Consider the following 25,142-nt stretch of genomic DNA (forward strand, 5'->3'; position numbering starts at 1 on the left):
CAAAGAGTTTTGTGAATTTTGTATGAAATCAAAGTTCAAAGGAAAGGCACAAAGGTTGCCAGTTGGAGAATGTGGACTGGCAAGCCTGGGAATGGACACAATGTATACGCAGCTGCCCTGAAATGTATGCTACGAATTCCTGGCAACTGCAACATTGCGTATACGTGTTGAAGCCTGCTTAATGCGCCTGCATGGCAGCATAATTAGCATAATAATTATCATGATATATTGCGGCAATTAAAGGGCGAAAAGTCTTCGAAGTAATTTCATATCCGTTTGATTTTAAATGCAGCGTCAAGAGCAGCTGACGCCACATGCAAATGGGCAAATGGGCACGATGTGAGGGTTGGGCTGGGCTTGTGATTCATGGATAGTTGGGCCATAACGCTGCTCTATGAGCCATAATAAACAATACAATCAACAGGAAGTGAGCACAACGAGCTGGCAGCAGCAAGAGCTGCCGAAAGGCATAAACTTCCGCCGCGGCAGCCCTGATAAACGGAGCCCAAAAAGGACTTAGTCTGGCAGGAGTTGCGGCTGCTCCTGGATTTTTGCCGGTGCGCCTGCCTCTGTTTCTGCCTTTGCCTTGTAAACATGCAAAAATTGTCAATTGAAAAGTAACAGAGGCAGCAACAAAGTCATATTACGTTGTGGCAAAGATCAGGCAACCATACAACAATAACAACAGCAACACACATACATCCAACAATAACAAAGGCAACGTACAACATACGACATGAGGCAAATCTGTGCTAAAAGAGCCCGCGGGAGCAGACCGAGCTCTAGGTGGGGAGCCCTTTTGTACCCCTTCTCGGGTTGCTTTATACCTCTTAGCTAACCTCGAAAATGGGGCATATTCATTGTAGATTCGTCGAAAAAAGTTAGTGTATCGAAAAGTTTCCTGTATTTTCATCAAACTCAGCTCGTACGAGCTTCTCTATTTCCACATATCTGCAAACCCGTAAGACAGTCGGTTTTTCGATTCTCCCTTTTTTTTAGCCGACCTCTTGAACATATGTGTGCTCTCTGCTTTTTGTGAGCTATAACTTTTTTGTGTGAAGCATCTCAAACAAATTTAATTTTTTGCCATTTTCGCATATTGACTTTTTTTGGGGAAAGATCAGAAGGAAGGCGAAAAACATTCTGTTGCATACTTAATAATAAAAACGCGCGAGTAAACATTAAATCGGTGCACACATAAGTATTTTTGTGAAAAAATGTTGGGTTTATTTAACAGGAAATGGGCAAAAAATTACACCATCGGCACGCATTAAACATACAAAGGTCCATAAATATTGCTTTTTACAAAATGCACTCTGGCTTAGCCGAAAAACATGCGCATACAATTCCATTTACATTGAGGTAAATTCAGGAACATGCACCATTTGTCCGAATGGCTTTTGTCAACTTTACAGCTAAATTTTTGATATGTAGACAACAATGAATTGTTGCCAATACAAATTATTTATGCTTATGATATTTTTCCTGGATAATTCAACAAATTGCGTTTAAACTGAATTTCACAGAGATAACTTAAACAAATAGAAAGTTTGTTCAAGTTTTGTATCTATTCGGAGATCATTAGGCTCAAATTTGTTAATTTCAATCAAAGCTTTTGAGCTATACAAATATCGATATTTCTTGTTAATTATCGATAAACGATAAATGCCTATCTAATTATAATTCATGCATTTTGGGCGGACATTTTTGATTTTCAAATTCTTTCATTGCAAACGACAAACAGTCTTGATTACAATCATAAGTTGTTCTACAAAATGGCTGGCCTACCTAATGCGTTCCTCACGAATGGTTGCCATAACGAACATAAAAGCCATAACTGCGTCAGGCCACGCCCACTTATGAAATTGTTTGTAAGACACCAGTAAAGGACATTTGCAGGCAAAGACAGTCAGCAGCTGAGTGTGAAGTCGTTGAGGAAACAGCTGCAAGTGTCACTCGGAATTTTCCAGTTTTTTCCTTTCTTTGACAGTTCTAATGACAGGTTCAAGGAAGGAAAACTTGTAAAGGCAACATCAATTGTCCAGCCGAGGGGGCGGCGGGCGAGTGTATGTGGGAATATATAATGAATTTTTCACATGGCAAGGCAATTTTCATAAACTTATATAATGTCAGGAATGAAGCAGGCGACTTTAGCCTTGGGGAGTAGCATGTGGCATACACAATGTTGTGACAAGCTGGAAATAATTTTGATTGACATTTTTAGATCCTGTCGCTGGCTAATGGAAAGTTAATAGTTGCTAAGTAAAATGAAAGCACTCTTGCCAAGACAACTGAAGCCTGAACGAAAGTGGGCCCCCGCTCAAAATGCAATTGGTGTAGGTGAAAAATGATTGAAGCTATTGCCATGGCAGGGCAGGCGGTGCCTAGTTGTTGTCCTGTTGTCGATTCGCCACTCAGCTCACAGATGCTGGCCAAAGGACATTAAAAGCTTCGTTGGCTTCCCACTCAGCTTTCTTCGTTTCGTGTGCCCCTTGTTTGTTGTCGCTAGAGCGTTAAGCGGATTATGCACTTTGCCCCAGCCGAGCACCGACACATCCTGGTCTCCTGCTGGCCTCTATTAAGCGACAGCCCAACGGCATCAACTGCTGAGAAAATCCAGCCAAATGACGCATTAAGGCTTATAAAACATAGCCAACTAATTTAAATGCCACCGAAAAGTGTCCCCACGGCGGCAACAGGCTTTGAAGCCATGCCAAATACTCGCCCAATGTTATTCGAAAGATAAAGTGCACAAAGAGCTGCGTACATTTATCATGTCTGTTCAAAGTTGTGCAAAAAACTATGAAAGAAAAAAATGATATATATTTTTTAACCGAATTGCGGCAAAAATATAAAAATAAATGTGGGTCATTTTCGCAGGCGGGTAAAATTGCATGCAAAATTTGTCAGGCTTTTAAAATCTGAGCTTAAAAGCTTGTGTTACATTCCGTTGCCAGCAAAAGGAATTAAATAAAATGCGAACTCTGTTTCTTTTGCTTCAAATATTTTCTCATAGTAATCATAGTAAAATAGCCAGTCAAGTTTTATATTAGTTTTAATCACTAAATTTACCAAAAGCATCTTACGTTGGCCCTGGATCTAATGTTTTTTAATTAAACGGAAATGGATCTCTTTATTTTCCAATATATTTTGAGTCTCCAATATATTTCGAGGAGGAAGGAAAAATGTTTACTTAACTTTTCGCTTAAATCTCCTGAAAAATATTGAACACTGTTCAATCTTTCAATAGCTTAAGTCGTATTTCAGCTTTTTAATCTTGTCTATTTCTGAAGGGGTCTTTAATGCAAAGAGTCCTTTTTTTTTATAAAGAGTAGCACACATTTGTATACTCTGAAAATGGATAAAATGGGTATAATGGTGTTGTGCAAATGTATGTAACAGCTGGAAAGTATGTACGCGTCCATCTTAGAACTTATAAGAGTTGGAGACTTTTAAATGTAGGTCTGCCCGTGCAGTAAGAATTTGTTTCCGGTAGCCGATAACTTGCCCCATTTTGCAAGCAATCGATAAAGGTCAATATCGAAATCCTGTTTCTTGAGGTTTTTCTCCCAGGTTTCAAGAGCCAGTCAGCTTCTAGAATAGTATATACAGATCATTAATTCATTATCGTTCAAGCATTGGGCATCCTGACTAGAGCACACTTGCTTGTTATAAACTAAATCATAGTCTATTAAACTCAGTCTCCATGCTTACGTTATGCGCAATCTTAGAACTGGCCCCATAAAGCTTTAATTTATGTATAAAATTCATATTCGTTAAACTCTTCGCTATGTATTCGAGTACGTCGTCCAGCTTTATTTATGTGGAGATTGACACGTGTCAAGTTATTGAAATTGTAACAGGGTATCAGCTCACGATTGAATGAAGTAAATGACAGCTGTCAGTTCCAATGACATTTCATATTGTCAAAGAGAGTACATTGACGTATATCAAATGACGCACATTGCATTGAAATTGCGGGGTAGGATTCATAATCCAGCGGATACGAACAGCTGTGGTCAGTTGTGGTCCAAGCTGGTTCCTCAGGGCGTATACTTAACTTAGCCCTTGGCAGTGGCATTGGCATTGTTAAGTCTATATAAATAGGTAACATTTGCGCTCAGGCGGCAACTAACAAGCGCATAAACTTTTCTATAGAACTCGCCTTCAATTCTATTTTCCTACTATTTTCCTGACCAGCAAACTGGGGCCAGACCCTCAACAACTTTAGTTGGCACTTTATTGTAGCACACACTTTCTTGGCCAAATTGCCGTCAATAATTTGGCTTATTTAACGCTCTCTAAACGCACAAGTTAAGCACTTGAATTGCCGAAATGTTTTTTGCATTTAATGAGTGTACTCCAGGGGCAATTACGAAATGCTCGACACTTCAGATAAGTTTACCTAAAGCTAGAAAATGTTCGGTTCAACTGTAAGATGAATTCTTGGCACAATTCAGAAATAACAAATAGAAATATATACCAACAAAAAAAATAGTACAGTTTCTCAACAGCTTCTACTAAGTTGCTTTATTATTTTTATTTATATTTGAGTTTTAAATATTCTTTATCAAGTTCATTTGTACTTGAGCTTAAATTAAATGTTATCATGGACTCTTATATTTGTTAAATTGGCCATAAAATTTCTACTAAATCTATTAAATCAGCAAAACTATCGACTAAGCAAATAACTGCTTTCCCTGCAATTGACTTTGCCCAGGCAAAGGTTTTTGTTGTATTTGTTGATTGGGTCAAATCTACGACTAGTGCATAAATATTTTATTTGACCAAAGATTCCAATGTTTGCTGTCAGCAGTTGTCCCACAGGCTCAGGGCAACACCAATTTACCCATTGATGTAGTCTCTGTCGTACCTTTAACATTTATTGCAACATTAAACTGGACTAACTGCTACCCTGTTATTAGACGTTAACTTAAAATCTTTCAATTTTTAAGAACTATGCATATTTAATGATAATTATTTATTAATTATTCAGCATAATATAATATTTATTCAGAATTTATAAAAATTTGACTAAGGATTATGGATAGTTTCTTGTTAATGTAAGGCATTAAATTATTAAACAAAAGGGAGTTTTTAAGCATTGTATTTCGCGTGTTTATCAAGTCTCTTTAATACAATTATGTAGTTTATAGGATTAGACAAATCGTTTAGTCGTCTCCTCATCTTTGCACAAGTTTATGATGCCCATTTGCATACATTTTATAGGGTATTAAAAAGCAAATACGACAACTAAATTCACAGCGAAATTGATTTTCTATGATTTGTCAAGAGAATTGGAGCGAGTGCGAAAGAGACTGAGTGTCCCATACTCTCACTCGGAGTGAGAGGGAGAGAGAGAGAGAGAGGGAGTATGAGAAGCGGGGAGTGAGGCAGATGGCGTTTCGCAGAATCGGAAGTTTGTTTGCTAGTTTTCTGCTGCTTATTGAATGTGTTTGCCATGTTGATGTGCAGCACCTTTGTTTGTTCGCAGTTCGAAATGTGACACAAATTAATTAAAATTGTTCAGAATGCAGTCCATTTTTGACACGCCCCCAACCGCCCCGCGTGCACACAATGTGCGCATTAAATGACGCACGCAGCTCATTCAGAGCTGTCACAGCCATTTTGAGTTTCATTCATTTCGTTGTGCCGAGTGTCATGGGCTGTTCTTTTATTCGTTCGCCACCTTCTCTCACGGTCTTTCAATCGGGTTTATTCAGACATTTCCTTAATAAAAGGCCAACACACATGCGCACAACCCGCCCAATGCCCTCACACACCCCGTCACACACTCCCACACACACCCTCATCACACGTCCTCTTGCAGCTATATTGTTTTAATTGATTGACGAACTTGCCTAGAGCTCGATTGACATTGTTATGAGGCATTATATTTATCCACATTGCTCATATGGTGTCGAGCCAAGTTAAATATTTGCGTTGTTGCAGCTGCAGCTGCATTTGAATAATCCATTAAGTAATGCATTTCATTCGAATTTCACGCTCTGTTCATAAACGTTAATCAGTTTTAAAAGTTGATCAACTCGCCCCGAGCAGCGTATAGCTAACGAATTACCCAGAGTTTCCCAATTTATTAATTGTTATCGAATCAATAAATTATAAATGAGTTACGTGTTATAAATTACCACCGAAACCTAATGAAATTGTTGAATATGCGAAAGTTCGGTACTACCCACAGAAATTATAACATCATAAACAGTGGGATTTGCATAATAAAACGGATTTGAATAATGGAATTTTGGGGAAAAGCATCACCGATGTTTGAACAAGTGGAACAGATTAAAGTGGATACACTGAAAAGGGAGACAAAGGATATGGAAAATTGGAAAATAACATTACGTAAATACAACTATATAGTGTAAGAAAGGCTAAGAGAAATAATAGCTGCTCAAACTAAGATGTCGGAAATGGAAAAAAAACGTATAAAGAGACAGAGATAGCAGCTATAGAAATTTATCTGAAAGGCTTTGGAATGCGACTCAGGAGAATGAAAATGAGTAAAATTTCTAAACACAGTTGTACAAACTATTAAAAATAACAACTGAAGTAAAATATTCAAAACATGGAAAAGAGTTAATTGAGCTTTTGAACGCACGATTACAAATATATTACAAATTGCAGCATTTGTTTTTGAATTTCCTGCTTTTCCTTTCCGCTTCGTTTTGGTTAAATTCCTTTCTTTGTACTGACTTTCACATGTTTTCGCTTTAGTTTTCAATTAAATTTTCACATTGCATTGTAGGTGCACTGCGACTGCACTGCAAACTACATCAAATAATTTTCATACATTTTCCGAGTCAGAGGCAACATTGCAATTTCATTTTGAGATGCTGCAGTCAAAGAAATAAAATAAATATTTGCACTGCGCTGCGGCGTTGACGAGGACGACGTTGGGAACAGCGCCACAAAACCCCTAAGCCCCTTATATATACATATATATATATATATATATATATATATATATATATATATATATGTGATGCGCCTATTTTGGGGGCACTTTTTGGGTAAGGAGGTTATTTCAGCGACATTTGCCACTATCGGGGACTGTCCCCGAAAAAATCGACGGTGCACTGTTAATTTTGAGGACATTTTCGTTTTCAAAGCAAAGTACATAACTTTTGGATATGAATTATATATGGTTTGAAAATATACTTTTTTTCGATAAAGATTGACTTAGCATTAAGCCAATCTAGATTTTATAAAAAAAGTTACAGTCCTTTTTTAATTTTTATAGATTATGCATATAGTCAATTTTGGAGACCCATACTTCTATGATTTTTCTTTAGTTGTCCGTTTAGTATTTATGACCCCAGTTAAGTTAATCTCATTTTTACTGGTTAAATATATGTTTAAAATATATGAACAACAACATATTTAACCAATTATTGATTATTTTATGAAAAATATAAAATTAAATTCCATCGATGTGGCAACACCGCACATATATATAAACAACAGCTTTTATGAGGACAGAGGAACGGTGGAATTATTTCTAATGTAACGATTATTTCGGGCACACTATATGTGACATTCCTTTTGGGGACAATGTCCTTAAAATAACTACATATATCATATATAACCAAATGTACAAACATGTTTTAATGGAATGAAACGAAAATTTAACAAACGCACACGAAAACTTTGAAAAATAATACGAACATATGTACATACATGGCTTATAAGGATATATTTATATATTTTTATTTGGAAGTGAATATTTATATGTACCTCTTTTTTGAATAGCTGTTCCATATTTTCAGAGTCAAAAGTCTAAAAGTATTTATTATATGAAAATAAGTTCGGTGTGCAAGAGTTTATATGAAATGAGATAGTTTTTTTATTAATGGTAGGGAGCTCCCGCTATTCCCTAGCGGGTATTCACCCAGAACCCTCTTCTACCAACACCAAATTCAGCTCGCGCTAGCAGAGCTTGTTTGCTTCAGCAGTAATGAAAATTTTTTTTTTAAAAAAACCACACTTTTTGGGCTCGAATCGAGCTAAAAATTCTTGAGTTAAGTATAATTCGTACTTCATTTCATAGAAGCTCTGAAAGGTCTTAGAATAAGTACTAATATTCTTGAATCAAGTACAAAAAATGTATTTGATGCAGCATTTGTACTTAATGTAAGCTTTAAAAAATCAAGAAGAATAAAAGTTAACTCAAGGTTTAAAAATCTTGAAAAGTTGGACAGCCCAAAAAAGTGAGAAAGAATTGGCACGCGCTCGCTCTCTCAATTTTGTTTCTAATTCTTTTGCTGAAGCCAACGCGTGCCATTTCAAGTAAAGAGTTCGGTGACGTAGAAATGTACGCGGATAAAAAAGCTATATTGCCGGAGCAAAGGCTTCGAGAGCTCCTTAAGCAATTTGGATTGAAGCACCTGCTTTCCTATTTAGACGGTAAGTACATATGCACATACATACGTATGTATTGGTTTAATTATTCTTGTGTATATATGTACATATATATACTTACATAGATTAACGTAGATAAGATATATATTTACATACATAGATAATACACATACATATGTATGTACATGCACACAAGAATTCTACAGTCATCAGTAGCGCTTATTGTACTATTTTCGGGTGTTCTCAAAATGACAAATACATTACAGATAATAATAATTAATAAATCGAGTAGCAACCATCAAAGCTGCTACTGCCTAAGTGACACTTAAGAAACTTGCGCGCTTTCAGTTGTCAAATGAGGGGCGGCCTCGGTGAGCATAAAGTTTCTCGAGCTGCGCCCGATCGGATGGCGTTACTTTATGCGCATTCTTTTTTTGTTAGATTAATATTTGGACATTAGGCTTTTGGTGACGGTTACAGGTGGCTTGCAGCTAGTTGTAGATGTTACCACAGTATAGTCGCCATTGCCATCCGACTGGTTGCAGCAAGTGCCAAATGCCGTAGCGGAATCGGAGGAACAAAGATCAAACATCGTTTGTGATGTGCTGGCTGCACGTTTAATTGGCTTTTTCGCTGATTTTTCCAAGGCACGTGCCAAGCCGGATCATTAGACAAGGCCGTCGAGTTCCATCCACGCTGTGATTGTTAAAGCTCGACAGCTGTGGCGATGCTGAGGCTTCACCTTCTTCCTTTAGTTCCGCTTGTTGCCTCAGTTTTTGCACGCCTCCAAATATATTTGCTTCGAAAGCGCTTGTGCACGCTTGAAATCTATATCGCGATCATTTGCTTCAATTGATGCTTAGTTTCTTAAGCTTTGATTCGGGGGTGTTTTCAGTTACTTTTCTGGAGGTGTTGTTCATGCATTTTGCTTTGTTGCTCTTGGCACAGAGCTGGATTGATTTGGGAGTTGGTATTGGGGCACTCATATTTAAGAATTTTACTTATGCATTTTGGTTGGGCTCAGCTTCGGACACTTGCTGCATTTTGCGGGCTGGCTTTTTCTTCAAATCGCCCTCCTCTGTGTCAAATTAGCGGCGGTGACTTAGCGTCGATTTTTTGTACTTGTTATCGAAAATGGAATCGTTCACTTTTAAATGCATTTATTTATGTTTTTAAGCACAAAACCTAATAAATTTAAATGCAGAATTGCAAATTACCGCTATATTGATGAATAAAAATGTTAGGTAATTATTGCCAGCTAGTTTTTTTCATTAACATAGGGTATAATAGGAAAAGTAGAAACATACAAATTTTTTTAAAAACTCGCTGTACGATTTTTTTTATATAAAAAACAAAATGATTGATAATTCGCGATCTATATTAAACAACCAAAAAATATAAATGAAAATTTGTTGAAATATTGACACCTTTTTATAATGCTGTGTATAAATACACAGTTGCCTTATTACGTAGTAATATATTTTAATAAAGATAATGTTTTATTGTAAAATGCCAATTATGTCATTTATTATTGTATTTCTTTCCCATATACTAATATTTTAAATTAATTTTTTCCCTCTCAATACTGTATAACATTGTTCAACGCTGATTCCAAGCAGTGGTTCGGTTTCCGTTAAAACTCATAGCTCGTTAGGCCTTTTAAATGAACAGCATGAGGTGTGTTAACATTTTATTTACTTTTCTAAAAAACTGGCTAATCGATTTGTTTAGAATTATTACGTAAAGCTTTCTTAAATATATATCTTTAAGTTGGTATACCGTGCATTATCCCTGAGAAAAGATATTAGGGTTCAAGTGCAAGGATTATTTTTTTACGGTCATTTTGTATGGTATTAGCACTGTTTTACAAATATTTTTAAAACGTGCTGATCGATTTTTATAATTTGTCCAAAATGGGTTAGGTGAAACTATAGACCTTAATCACGATTAATATACACGTATATGCGGTTTTCGGGGCCATTATCTAAGTTAAGATATTTAAAGAATGGTGGAAAGCTTAATTTTCAACCCCTTGGTTTAACCATATTATAATTTAAAATTCAAAAAGAAATAGATCTAGACAGTATATAATTTAATTTTTTTCAATTCTGCATTTACATTGTTTAGGTTGTGTGCTTAAAAACATAAATAAATGCATTTAAAATTGAGCGATTCCTTTTCCGATAACAAGTTCCACAAATCGACGCTATGTCACCGCCGCTAACTTGACGCACATAATCTTATTGTATAAATTGAATAGAATGAGTCAATACGATTTTACGATTATTTTGGGAATTATCGATTGATTTCTAGGAAAACCATTTTTCCGGTTAATCGCAATCGCCCGTGCGGTTATTTTAATTTCGAAGTTTTTGAGCGACGAATTAAAAAAGTTATAAAAAATGTTTTATTTAGTAAAATGTGGGGAGTATTATATACTACCGCAAAACAAAGTTGTAATAAAAAAAGAAAAATGTTTCGCGAAATTTAAAGGCGCGAAATACGAGGCCTTTATTATAGATAAAGCTTCAAGTGCATCTCGCCTGGAAAAGAAATTCAAAAGCCTAAATGGTAAGTCAAATGTTTAATGCATGTACAAGTGCATATTATATTTTTTAGAGAAATCGTGTGATGATCGTTATGTATATGTATGTGCTATTCTACATATACATATTATGTAAACTTATGTACTTTTGTATGTGTATTTTAAATTGAGTTGAATTGAATTGTATGTTGTTGAATTTCCGTTAAACAGATATGTACAAAGGCAAATTAACACGAAAAGTTAAATTCTCATACACTCATACAAAGGTACATAAAGTCATTTCTTGCACAAAAAGCTAAAAATTTTATAAAAAAAAAATATATTTTTTTTTGTACAGAAGCTGAAATTCCAAAAAGTGCTGTTGTTGGAGAAGATATGGCCACAAACTGGGGCGCCAAAGGTAAGGATAAATATTTAATTCAACTTATATTTGTTTTTTCATACATATGTGTTATAAGTATTATTTTACAACAAATATTTTCTCATTTTTTTCAATAGGCGCTGGTCAAAATAGTCTGGATGCAAGAGCAGATATGCAAACTGATTGCAGCGTACAGGGTGAGTGCAAATTTCATAGTTTGTCATAGAAGGGAACTAGTTTAACTGCTGAAGTCAGCAGAAGGATGTTAATTTGATAACTAAAAAATAAAAATTACAGAATAACTTAATTATTATTTTATTGCATATGTTTTTTATATGTTGTTTTATATACCCAACCTATTTGATCGCATTTAAAAAGGAACATTTTTAGTTGCTTCAACCCTCACAAATAAAAAACATTAGATTTGCATATTTTCATAGATACAAAAGTATTGGCAATTGCTTAAATAATTGTGTTAAAATATGAAAAAATAAAACAAAAAATAAAAATTATTGTTTAGTGATTTTGCCATTTTATTTTCGATTTGTCATTAAATGCATCAGTTTTCATTAAACATTTGGATCAATTTTGTGCCGCTCGTCTATAACTGATTTACTTTTGTCCAATAGCTCGGCAAATTCTTAAAAGGATCTGCCATGCTTGCGTTAATTTATTATATGTATTTAATTTAATATATTTTCGCTGCTCTACGGTGGTTTCACACTTCTTGGCGGTCATTTTTGCAAAATAAACAATAAATTGATCTTTAAACAATTTTTTCTAATAAATTTTCTGAGATTAAAATTACGGTGCCTACAGATGTGCATTTTGACAAAGAAAAATAACACCATATCAAAAATAATATTAAAATGAAAACTATATATATGAAAAAATGCAAATACTTTTGTTCTTATAAAATTACGGGTCTATAGAATGAAAACATTATGAAATTTAGCCATGCCGCCAGCTTTTATAAAAATAATTGGATTTCTTGCACAAATTCGCTAAAAATTTTATAAAAAATATAATTTTTTTTTTTTATTTTTACAGAAGCTGATAATCCAAAAAGTGCTGATGTTGGAGAAGATATGGCCACAAACTGGGGCGCCAAAGGTAAGGATAAATATTTAATTCAACTTATATTTGTTTTTTCATACATATGTGTTATAAGTATTATTTTACAACAAATATTTTCTCATTTTTTTCAATAGGCGCTGGTCAAAATAGTCTGGATGCAAGAGCAGATATGCAAACTGATTGCAGCGTACAGGGTGAGTGCAAATTTCATAGTTTGTCATAGAAGGGAACTAGTTTAACTGCTGAAGTCAGCAGAAGGATGTTAATTTGATAACTAAAAAATAAAAATTACAGAATAACTTAATTATTATTTTATTGCATATGTTTTTTATATGTTGTTTTATATACCCAACCTATTTGATCGCATTTAAAAAGGAACATTTTTAGTTGCTTCAACCCTCACAAATAAAAAACATTAGATTTGCATATTTTCATAGATACAAAAGTATTGGCAATTGCTTAAATAATTGTGTTAAAATATGAAAAAATAAAACAAAAAATAAAAATTATTGTTTAGTGATTTTGCCATTTTATTTTCGATTTGTCATTAAATGCATCAGTTTTCATTAAACATTTGGATCAATTTTGTGCCGCTCGTCTATAACTGATTTACTTTTGTCCAATAGCTCGGCAAATTCTTAAAAGGATCTGCCATGCTTGCGTTAATTTATTATATGTATTTAATTTAATATATTTTCGCTGCTCTACGGTGGTTTCACACTTCTTGGCGGTCATTTTTGCAAAATAAACAATAAATTGATCTTTAAACAATTTTTTCTAATAAATTTTCTGAGATTAAAATTACGGTGCCTACAGATGTGCATTTTGACAAAGAAAAATAACACCATATCAAAAATAATATTAAAATGAAAACTATATATATGAAAAAATGCAAATACTTTTGTTCTTATAAAATTACGGGTCTATAGAATGAAAACATTATGAAATTTAGCCATGCCGACAGCTTTTATAAAAATAATTGGATTTCTTGCACAAATTCGCTAAAAATTTTATAAAAAATATAATTTTTTTTTTTATTTTTACAGAAGCTGATAATCCAAAAAGTGCTGATGTTGGAGAAGATATGGCCACAAACTGGGGCGCCAAAGGTAAGGATAAATATTTAATTCAACTTATATTTGTTTTTTCATACATATGTGTTATAAGTATTATTTTACAACAAATATTTTCTCATTTTTTTCAATAGGCGCTGGTCAAAATAGTCTGGATGCAAGAGCAGATATGCAAACTGATTGCAGCGTACAGGGTGAGTGCAAATTTCATAGTTTGTCATAGAAGGGAACTAGTTTAACTGCTGAAGTCAGCAGAAGGATGTTAATTTGATAACTAAAAAATAAAATTACAGAATAACTTAATTATTATTTTATTGCATATGTTTTTTATATGTTGTTTTATATACCCAACCTATTTGATCGCATTTAAAAAGGAACATTTTTAGTTGCTTCAACCCTCACAAATAAAAAACATTAGATTTGCATATTTTCATAGATACAAAAGTATTGGCAATTGTTTAAATAATTGTGTTAAAATATGAAAAAATAAAACAAGAAATAAAAATTAATATTTAGTGATTTTGCCAGAAGAAAATGTTGTATGCAGTGGACGGATACTTAGACAATTTTCTCTTAAAATATATTCATGAAAAACTCTACGTCAATCCTCTTAAAGCTTCCAATAAAAAATACTAGGTAGCCCGGAGAGAAACAATCTTTTTTTTTTTGCAAATATATTAAGTATTATTTCCTCATCATCTGAATAGGTGTACGTAATAAATTTCTAACCATACTTTTTTATATATTTTTATTGCACAGTAGACTCAACTTTTTTAAACTCCAATATAACGATGGAGTCAGCTGCTTCAGACATGACATACTTCCCAGATAAATCATCGTCATTTATGGATAGTACATCCGTTTCTTACGAACCAACGGAACCGTTGTATGATGTTAGAAAAATTACTGTCCCAATTGCTAAGAACCAGAAAAAATGTAAACGGCACTTTTGCATATTTTGTAAAACTTTGCAAACAAAATTTGCACGCCACATAGAACTTAAACATAAGGTTGAACCACAAGTTAGAGAGATCAGCAGTTTACCAAAAGGCAGCCAGCAAAGAATAAAATTGCTTGACGCTTTACGAAAAAAAGGCGATTTCATTTATAACACTGATGCAAATTACAATGAAGGGACTTTTATAGTGCCTCGTCAATTGAGGGAAAACTCAAAAAGAGGTGCTTTAGATTTTGTTTGCTGCACTGGATGTAAGGCCTATTTTCCAAAGATAACTATTCGGAATCACATAAAAAATTGTAGCAGTAATATCCATAAAAAAGGCAACCGGGATATACTAAAATCTGGACGAGGCACTACAGGCTATATGCATAGTGCTGCAAATATTATATTGCGTAATAAAATAATGCCTGTCCTTAATGACGATGTTATCAGTAGGACAATCATGTATGATCATCTAATAATATTGTTCGGAAATTCAGAAGCCATGAAACACACGGAAGTACAGCACGATATGATAAGGGCAAATATGCGTTATCTAAGTCGCCTTTTAATCGCGATAAAATCGGAATGCCCCGACGTGATAGAGCTGAAAGATGTCATTTGCCCTAAATATTATGATGCCGTGATTTCTGGAATTCGTTCTGTTGCTGAGTTTAATTACGATAATTTGAGTTTTATGAAGCCCACTGCAGCGACAACACTAACATGCTTGGTCAAAAAATGTGCGAGAATATTAGGAGCACAGAGTATTAAAGATGGCGATGATAGCAGGAAAAAATTAGTGAATGATTTCTTATCTCTGTGGGAAACAGAAATAAATTTAAACATAAATAAAAGAGCTGTTGAGGATCAAACAAAAAAACATAGAGCTGTCAAAGTATTAATACCTACTGTGGAGGACATAAAATTACTGTATGATTTTGTTCATGATTTATCCGCTAAAGCTTTGAATGAGCTAAACAGCAAATTCAACGTTTTGTCATTAACCTCGTTAAAGCAGAGCACTTTGATCAGTTTGCTTATTTTCAATCGGCGCAGAGTTGGCGAACTGGAAAGGCTTACTCTTGAGAGTTACAGAACTGCTCATTCTATTGGGGACATCGACGATAGAGCTAATTCTAATCTGTATAAAGACATGTCTGCCAAAATGAGAAACATTTCTCAAAATTTCACCAGGGTGATTATTCGTGGCAAAAAAAACCGTACAGTTCCAGTTCTTTTTACACCATGGGATCGTTATTGCATAGACAATATTCTGGAATATGGAAAACGCACAATAAATAAACCAACTACATATATCTTTAGTGTGCCAAACCCGCGGCCACTAAGAAAAGAATATATTCGTGCGTGTCCAATACTAGAAAAATTCGCAAATGAATGTGGTGCACGTTGCCCTGAATCCCTTAGAGGCACAAACCTGCGAAAGCAATTGGCCACACATACCTCTTTATCTAATGTTAAGGACATTCAAATTGATTATTTGGCGAGCTTTATGGGTCACCATAAAGACATCCATAAAAATTACTATCGTGTTCCTGCCTCTGTAGCAGAGATGACCCAAGTTTCGCAATTACTTATGTCAGCAATGAACATGGAAGAGGAAAATGCTGAAATTGTAGAAGCTAATCCCGACAGTGAGTTAATTTATTTAGTCCTAGCTGCAATGCTATAGAAGAATACTTCAAAAGAATTTTTGCAAGAATCGAAACTTCGATACAATCGAAGATACTTTCACTATTTAAGAAATTAGTGATGGTTTAAAATAATTAAAATATTTTGTTGGTATGGCTAGTCCGAAGTTCAAAACTATTTAATTTAATATTTTGCTAATTTTATTGCAAGCAATATATTAAGTTAAATTTTTTTCAACTGTTTATTTAAACAAACCCGGACCTCAAGCAAACAAACAAAATATTTAAAAAAATTATATATGCTTTAACGTACTTTTTCTTACAGCTGAAATTAATAATTCAGAAAGCTCAAATGAATCAAATGATGAAGAGCCGCCGGAGTTTGTATGTACGTCAGATGACGCAAATTATTCGCCTCCCAAAAGAATGGTAAAACGTCGAAGCAGTAAGTATTACGGAATAGCCAACAAGTAATCAATTTCAGTATAATACTTAATATAACAATACAAAGAGTCCCACGGTTAAAGCTCATGTCCTTCACTTTTATGGAGCTCAATCTCTAACAGATCAATTACTAACGGCATGACAAATCAAAACTTATTCATTTACTTATATAAATAAACTTTTTTATTGCAGCGTCACCGTTTGGAAAAACGCGCCGTGTACGATGGGGCCCAGGCGAACGCAAGCAACTGGAAAACATATTTGGGAATTTAGAAACATTGGAAAAGTTGCCATCGCTTAAAAATGTTCCCAAATAATAAATGAGAATCCATGTTTTCGCGGCCGCACTTCAGCTCAACTAAAGACTTTTCTGGACAACCAGAGAAAAGCGGAGGGGAGGAAAAAATCTTTGTAATGTTTTAAAACAATAAAAATAAAATAAAATAATCTTATAACAAAATATATAAAATATGCATGTTTACTTTTCATACAAGTTTATGATGATCAATAATTTCGTTTAATATTGATCCGACAGACAAATGGAGTGACGGGCGTGTCTAAATCGACACTATTTCGTTAATAATAGATATAGATTAAATTTATTTTACACTGCTAAATAAGCAAAACTTCGTTATACCACTTTCATACATTTTTAATGGGTTGGCGGTAAACAAAAAATAAAAATCTCAAATACTTACTCAAATGGGAGTAAGTAAAAGTTTCCGTGTTCTAATTCCATATTAAAATGTTTGTATATTCGGTAATATGCGCTAGAGTTATTTGAGGGACATTGTCCCCAATAAGGACGTCTCATATAGTGTTCCCGAAATAATCGTTACTCATCCAATTCATTCCACCGTTCCCTGTCCCTAAAAATAGCTTTAGCCAATAAGACTTTGGACCAGGTGGCAACTCTAAATTTTTGTCCCCAAAATAAGCTTTCTAATGGATTATGATTATATATAATATTTTGGCAAAGTATTTAAAGTCAGTTTTGAAGACTCGGTCCCAGAAATAATCTTTACATATCGTGTCCCCAAATAAATCTCTCTATGACCAAAGGCACATATTTTTTAACAGAAAGCTCCAAAATGCCCCATTCTCAGAGAGATGATTATTTGGGGGCTTATTAATAGAAAAACATAGCGAAAGTCCCACCTTTTGTCTGTCCCCAAAACAAGCGTATCACATATATATATATATATATATATATATATATATAAATATTAAGCTTGCACATCCAAGGGAAAAATCCCATCAAAATATAAAAAACGGCATGTCAAACATAAGAGTCCAAGCAGCTCTCCACAAAATGGGTGCTTGTTGTTGACCTTAACAATGGCCTGGGAATCCTGGCATGGGGCCCTACATGGATTAGCCGCAGCTTACGACCGACAGACGCAGAGTGAATTAAAAAAATAAAACCTGTACAGAATGCCAGATTTGTGGCTGTGGCAAAAGAAAACAGGCCTAGTTCTGCCAACATCTACAAACTTCTCTTTCCCTCCTTCCCCTTGTCATCCTTTCGCTCGCACCCGTTCTTGGTACCAGTATTTACTGTCGGTGACATACACAAAAGGCAAACATTCTGTACTTCCTCTGATAATAATTCGTGAGCAGAAATTCACATGTGCCCTTATCATTAGAGATGGGTGCGTGCCGTGACACGTAAGCGCAACACTAAAAGTTACGAGCACGCGCTCATCTCTAGCGTTCACGTAGGCGCACATAATTTGTGGCCGCACAAAATTCCATTTTTGGTTCAATATTTTTACTCAGTTGTCGCTAATTTACGGCCATTATATTCGCAGTTTGGCAATTAGTGGTGCGCTGCTTGAGTGAATTGCTGCGGTTCAAATGGTGGTTTAATTTCCTGCTCAAATAAATAACGTCAGACGTGAGTTTTAAATTGCGTGCAATAAAAATAAAAATACACATTAAAATTCTCAAGCAGTTCTAGCATATGTTGCTTTAAGCCGCACAAACCACAAACATTTGTGTGCACACACTGACACACTCGATGCCAGGCAGTTTATAAAGATGGGGCAACCCTGGTCGAGGCATTGGGTATGGCAATGATAGCAACATGTGCAATATGTAGTTATAACCACAACTACAAGAGCGACAACAAAGCGTGCATATTTCCAACTCCTGGCTAGGACACACAAAAAAGTGTTAGTTGGAAAAGGCCTGGGAAAAAAAGAAAACGTTTTGAGCTACAGAATTCCGATTAGAATGAGCGAGGCATGGGTATAGCCGTTGGCGAACGTTTGAAACTGCAAAACAATTAAAATAGAGAGAGAGAGAGACCCACAGTGGACAGTGGCAGACCAGCAACAGGCACGGAGGAAACCGACAACGTAGCATTCCATATGTACGGGAAAAAAGCCCCCAACGTAACCCTCACCCCAACTAAACCCTCACTCTCGCAACCCGGCAACAATTTTTACCCTGTGACAGCAGTTTTCAAAGCTTCCTCCTGCTTCTGCTCCCATTGAAACTGATGTTTTGCTGCCTGGCAGGGGCTTTGCTTATGTCAATATGAGAATGGGTGTATTGTCTCTTTTTCTCTGTCCAATCTCCGTTTCTCCCCCTGTGCTCGGCATGTGTGTGTGTGCCTTATCAACAGCATCCAAGCCCACGTAAATTCCACTGAATAACGCAATTTTATTGATGCGTATGTTGACGAAAGATGATGGCGAATGTAGATGCAATGTTAAGCCAAGGGGTGTGTGTGTGTATTGGTAGGTGTGTGTTTGAGTATTGCGGAAATCGTCAAACGTTTGTGGTTTGATATGTTTTGTCACACAATATGCATTAGAACAGACAGCTAGACTGATGAAAATTGTAAAAATTCAGGTTCTATCGATTTAATTCACGCTCAGAAGCTTAAGTTTTTGATCAATAATTGGAGAGCAGGAAGTGAGGTAGATGGGCGATATTTGGCATCAATATTCAAGTTATGGCTTCAACCATACAATTCTCAACCAAAATATCTAATCTTATCTCTTGCTAAAAAGTATCTCAGTTGTGATTTCGTTTTGTCTATTTGACGCTTTTTATGCCACAAATAAAAGTTTTAAGTTGGCCTGCCGCTGGGCTGTTAAGAACTAAAATAAATTCATAAACAGTCAAATCTCTATTTTTATACCCTGTACACAAAAAATACGTAAAAAGGAGCGCGGACCGGGTTATCCATCTGTGACCAATAGCTGCATTACAAGAGTTCTTTTTCAAGCCTGCTTAGCCAGCTTCTGGTCTCCTTAGTTAATGTTTACGCTTTTAGTTTATTAATATCTTTGTTTATTTTTGCTTAGTATGCATATTAAAGCACAAGAGGGTATCTTAAGTCTCGATCAAAGCACATTTGTACTGGTTTTTCGCTTTTTTTGCTGACCGAAAAGTTTTCCAATTTAGATTCATAAACCATCAAAACGAGTGAAGAAAGGGAAATAGTGAAAAGCCATAGATAAAATTTACTTGTTAAAGCTGCCTGGTGAGCAAAATATGTTAAAGAATATTTAAACGAATAGTAAATATGTTTGACCTTAGCCCCAAAAATCTCTTCTTTGGTGGCTGCCAGATGCAATTTACAAACAATTTGAAAAGGCACCTGGTACAAAAATTGTTAATCCAGTCGAGGCGCATCGAGTGTTCATAAATGAAAGATATATATATGTATAAATATATGTATATATGTATCTGTATATACACAAGACTGTTTGCTATTCTGGCAACTTCTGCTGGCAAAAATGTAGCCAAATATTATGCAAAGTTCGCCCACACGATGCGGATTCCTGGACTGGGTGAAGACCCCATGCCTGGATGCTAACCAAATTTGTATCTGTTTCCAGACTGCGTGTGGTATGCCGCTGACAGACATTAGCAGAGCTTATGTTGCGCTCCAACCTTTCCGCCCCGCTGAGCCTTGGGGGCAACTAACTCTCACCCTGCCTCATGGACAGCGAGTCTCTGTCTAATGCATGCGAAAATTGCAAAAACTGCAAGTTAAAAGTGGAATTTTCCGACAACTATGTGAAGGTGTCCGTGTCTGTTTGCCACACTGTGTGTGTGCGTGTGTGTGTTGCTTCTGACAACTATGCAGATACTGGCATCAGTTATTTTCATAAACTCGCCCCAGACTGTTGCTTCTGCAGCTGGTATCTCTGGACAGCAGCCAGTTGATGTTTAGATAGGGCGAACACCTTCCGCACACTCGAATGCAATTTAAGTTATACATTTCTCAGTTTATTGCATTACATTGCAATTACAATTAGTTGTAGCTGAGAAACGGGCGTTACCTTAGCACTCGGGGCAGATACTTTCCCACAGAGTTGTTGCACATCAAATTTGCTGCATACTCTGAGGCGTTCATATATATTTTTAGCGTACTTTTTCTCAATCGGGTCTGCTTTCGATTTCGATAACGACTCATTTTGCTTGCTGTATCAATAAATAATTAAAAGTAACATCCGGAAAAACTGAATTTGAAAATGTACCTTACTTCAATTAGAATATGTAATTTTTTCTTATTATTTTATGCCTAAGCTCTTCGTCTTGCTCCTACAATATGGTAATATTGTAGGAATCTTACAATTGCTCCGCAACTAATTTCCTTGTGGAATGTCGTTTTTAAGCACTTGATTTATTTCAAATCGAAGTTCAGTTTTTTTAAATCCACTTTTTCTGTGCTCTGACCTTGTACTTACGATGTAATATTATCTGAAATTAGAACAAGTAAAATCCTTAATACCTTTAAATGAAAATAGAATAATATCTAAGCTTCTGAGAGAAACCCATTTATTTATTTTGCTGTATTATGCACATTATTAAAGAGTTTATTTGTATTATATGCTGCCTTGTTAATATTGGCATTATTTACTCAGCTTATGGGGAAAATCAGTTCGTATATGTTATTTATGAACCTTCACTTTAACCAAACAAACCGTAAATAAAGCCCACCCCATAACTCCATACATATCACTATTTGCCATCTGCACTCTCCCATATTGTTTGTCACTTGAGCTCGGGGTCATATTTTATCTGCCCCACACTCGCTCTCTCTCTCTCCCTTTCTCTCTTTCTCTCTGGCGTGCAACCTCAGTGCAATGCGGTTTGCACTCGCAACCAGTGGAGCGGTAGATTTCACCTACCCAATGCCTAGAAGCTCTTGGTACTCAATGACACTCAAATTCCAATAAATAACTTATGTAACGCCAACTGCGACGACTGTCAAACTGTGAGAGGCAATGGAGGAGGCAACGTGGCGTATGAGCGTTGTGGTTGACGCCCAAAACTAACAGCAACTGCGTTGGCTATTACCCGACCTCACCTGGCTGCCATTTTGTCTTAGAGATGTGCACGTGTTTCCGTTTTTTCGCACATGACACGTAGTCGAAGCTTCTGCGGGATATTTTCCTGTGGGCACAATTCCAAAATAGAGTGTGACCAAAGCGTGTAATCATTATTGAATTACAAAAGGCAGGCACGAGCCTGTTGTGCTATTTGTAATAGGTGATTCGATGAAAATTACGAGCAGAAATAATACGACGAAGTTTTTGAGTTTTGAAAGTGTGACCAAAGTTGTAGGCGAATAGAGGACACGTAATTTTTTATATAATTTCTTAAAAGTGTGACCAAAATTTGTTTAAGCATTTAAAATAAAACTAAGCAAACAGAAAACATATTTATTTTGTACATTAAGCTTTTATGACCATTCAAAGGAAACTGAAGCAAAGTTTATACATATACATGAGACAACAACGAGCAAAGCAAATCCCTTTACAATGTTAAAAAAATAAAATAAAAATAATGTTTTTCCTAACAAGGTTTTTCTGACATCTCTCTCTCTCGTCGATGTTGTGAAACGTTTTCAACAAAACGTTAAAAATAGTTTATTAAAGCTCTCAAATCAACAAAATATTTATTTGTAATCGTGTTAGTAGCACAAATCACGATAAAAAAAAACACGATACTGGCACATCTCTAAATGCGACCCATCTATCGAATGTTCGCAATATTCGGTGGCAATGTAATTGTCTCAATATTTCGTTTGCGACTCGTTTCGTTCTGATATCAACTGGGTTTGCTGGGAACGGGATGGGCCTTGGGACATGTCATGTGGAGTTCGGTTATTGTTGCTCTTGTTGCAGTTGTTGGTTTAGCGTGTTGTTGCTTTCACCACAGAAATCTACGTGGTGCACGCTCGTCTTGAGTTAGTGGTTTCTATATCTTTTGAGCCGGCTTGCGGTTCTGTGCCACCTTTTGTGTTAAGCCCTCCTGTGTGTGCTCGGGTAAAATTAATTTCCAAGTGTGCACAATTAAGTTCAATTTAATTACAGTTGAAAGCAACATATGCTTAAATTTTCTGTATCAATATTACACCTGGGGAAATTTATTTCAAAGTCCGCATATACAAATATATATATTCACTGAGAGAATGTGTATTTTTTCCAAGAATCTATCCTTAGACTATCTCTATATATAAAACGGTTCTCAATATAAATATATACGATAAAAGGTAGCAAACTACCTTTTGTGATAAAGGTGCACGTTAAAACGGGTTTCGGGTGGAACCAAGTCAAACACCAAGTTGTTCATAGTTAGGCCTCTAGATCAATTTTTCAACTAAATCTCGCAAAAATATTCTTCAGTCAAAATGCATGTTAAGGTGCATATCCCTCACATTACCTATATAGACATAGGTCAAAATATTCCAGAATATAACCCTGATAGAGACATTTAAGAAGAGAATCTGAAGTGAAGCAATTAAGAAAAATCAATCCTTGATAACAGTTTTCTTCTATTACGGGCATAATTTGCGGAATTTTCTTGTTCTTTCTGTGTGTCCCGATGTGAATCACACAAACACATTCTATAACAGCCTTACCATGTAGTGCTAACTTAATTACCGTCACCCAGCCCAGTTTCTGCGAGCTCTTCGCCCAGCGTTAATCAACTTATTTATGGGCAGACGACATGTTGGCCATTTTATGGGCATTATCAGTGCCTGGCATGCGTGTGAGGCGGCGTCTTTTGGCTGGGCGTTTTCCAAAGTCGCCATGCAGTTCAACGCACTCTGCGTTAGACTTTGATTTGGGCTTGTGCCCCTTTAGGATACGTTGTGTTTTACTTCAATTTAAAGTCGTGCTATAGGACATAGACCTTCCGAAAACTCGCATAACTCAAGTATGAGTCCAGCCGCCGTGCCAGCCAGTGCGAAGGAATTGCAGCCACTGTATCCACGGCCACAGGACGAAATCCCAGGAACAGGAACGTCAAATTTGTTGCGCAATCGTAGAAACAGTAGTCTTATGGTCTCCCAACATAACAGCAAAAGTCTTACAGTTTCACTAGAGACGACCAAATCCCAAGACGAGGACGATGATGACAGGGCAATAGAACATCCCAAAGAGGTAAGGCTCCTCTGTGTTTGAAACTTGAGTCAATTTGCAATGTAACTGCGATGTGAGGGAAAGTTTGTTTCACTTATTTGTTAGGGTGTTTTCGCAGACTCTGAGCCGTTGAATGTTTAGCTCGCCGTGCTCTGGCATAATTTCAGAGCATAAATTAAACTCACTCATTAAGTACACGTGTGTCCCACTCAGCATAACTAGCTTACACAAAGGACATCGTTTCTGTGGCCCAAACTCATAATTTTCATCTTGTTGTATTCGTGTTTGACTTGGTGCTGCATAACAACACGTTAAGCCAATTAACTTAATTGTTGCTCATTTGGAATATTTTATCATTGCCTTTTGGAAGCTTGGCCAATTTAAAGGGTGCCCCTCCTAATTGTATATCATAGTAATTTTTCAATTCAAGCTTAATTCTTATAACTTCAATTTTTGTTTCATTTCAGGTATGTATGACCACATTTTATCCCCCTTATGCTGCTAGAAATTCGCGTAAGTAAGAAAACAAGTATCAAAAACACCCTGTATAAGTTGTACATCAGGTAAACACCTACACCTAAAGAAAACAAGCAAAACAATCAGGATAAAGCCGTCCTAAAGCATATTTCACACTAAAAATAATTAACAAAACAACATAAAGCACACATAAGCAGACTACAGAGAAATACTATCTGTGCTATATCAGAGCCCAAATACTCTTTCAGAATCCAAAGAGCCAAAGTACTCCAAACAGACCCTGACATATCAGAGCCTCAATACTCTTTCAGACTTCAAATAGACCACACTCACATATTTGAGACTAAATCCAGACTCCAAATAGACCATCACATAGTATAAAAATTGAATCAAATCTTTTCAAAAATATATATATGTAGGCTTGAATCTATATATATATGGGCTTGTATCTGTGAATTGCCCAACGTGTCACACATTTAATGGGTCGCTCGGAGTACCCACGTCTAGGGTATTTCAACAACAGCTTATGAGGCACCACAAAAGTTAGCAGCAGAGCTACACATGAATAATCAAATTTTTTAAGCCAGCCGTTGCCGTTGCCCAAGGCAGCAAATTGCGCAGAAAAAAAGAAAGAAAAAAATACGTTGGTTGTGGCAGTAAATGCCAGAGAGGCAGTCACAGCAGACGTGCAGAGCAAGGCAAAGACAACGTTACGTATACGCAACGTGTGACGGGAACAAAGGCACAGTCTTTGAGCAGTCGTGGTAAAGTTTTGTGACTTGTTCAATTGGCTGTGAAAA

The 25,142-nt window shown here is 35.8% G+C and overlaps 1 protein-coding gene across 1 annotated transcript; it reads left to right on the top strand.

Moving 5' to 3' along the window:
* Window positions 1-11,105: 11,105 nt before the first annotated feature.
* Window positions 11,106-16,788, top strand: LOC115760430. Its single transcript, XM_030701741.1, has 8 exons — window positions 11,106-11,324; window positions 11,423-11,482; window positions 12,336-12,398; window positions 12,497-12,556; window positions 13,409-13,471; window positions 13,570-13,629; window positions 16,353-16,472; window positions 16,664-16,788. The coding sequence occupies exons 1-8, from the start codon at window positions 11,300-11,302 to the stop codon at window positions 16,786-16,788; spliced, it is 576 nt and encodes a 191-aa protein (XP_030557601.1). The 5' UTR covers window positions 11,106-11,299.
* The last annotated feature ends 8,354 nt before the right edge of the window (window positions 16,789-25,142 follow it).

The sequence above is a fragment of the Drosophila novamexicana genome, unplaced genomic scaffold (genome assembly GCF_003285875.2).
Source record: "Drosophila novamexicana strain 15010-1031.04,08,12 unplaced genomic scaffold, DnovRS2.1 tig00000448-arrow-arrow-pilon, whole genome shotgun sequence".
Classification (NCBI taxonomy): Eukaryota; Metazoa; Arthropoda; class Insecta; order Diptera; family Drosophilidae; genus Drosophila; species Drosophila novamexicana.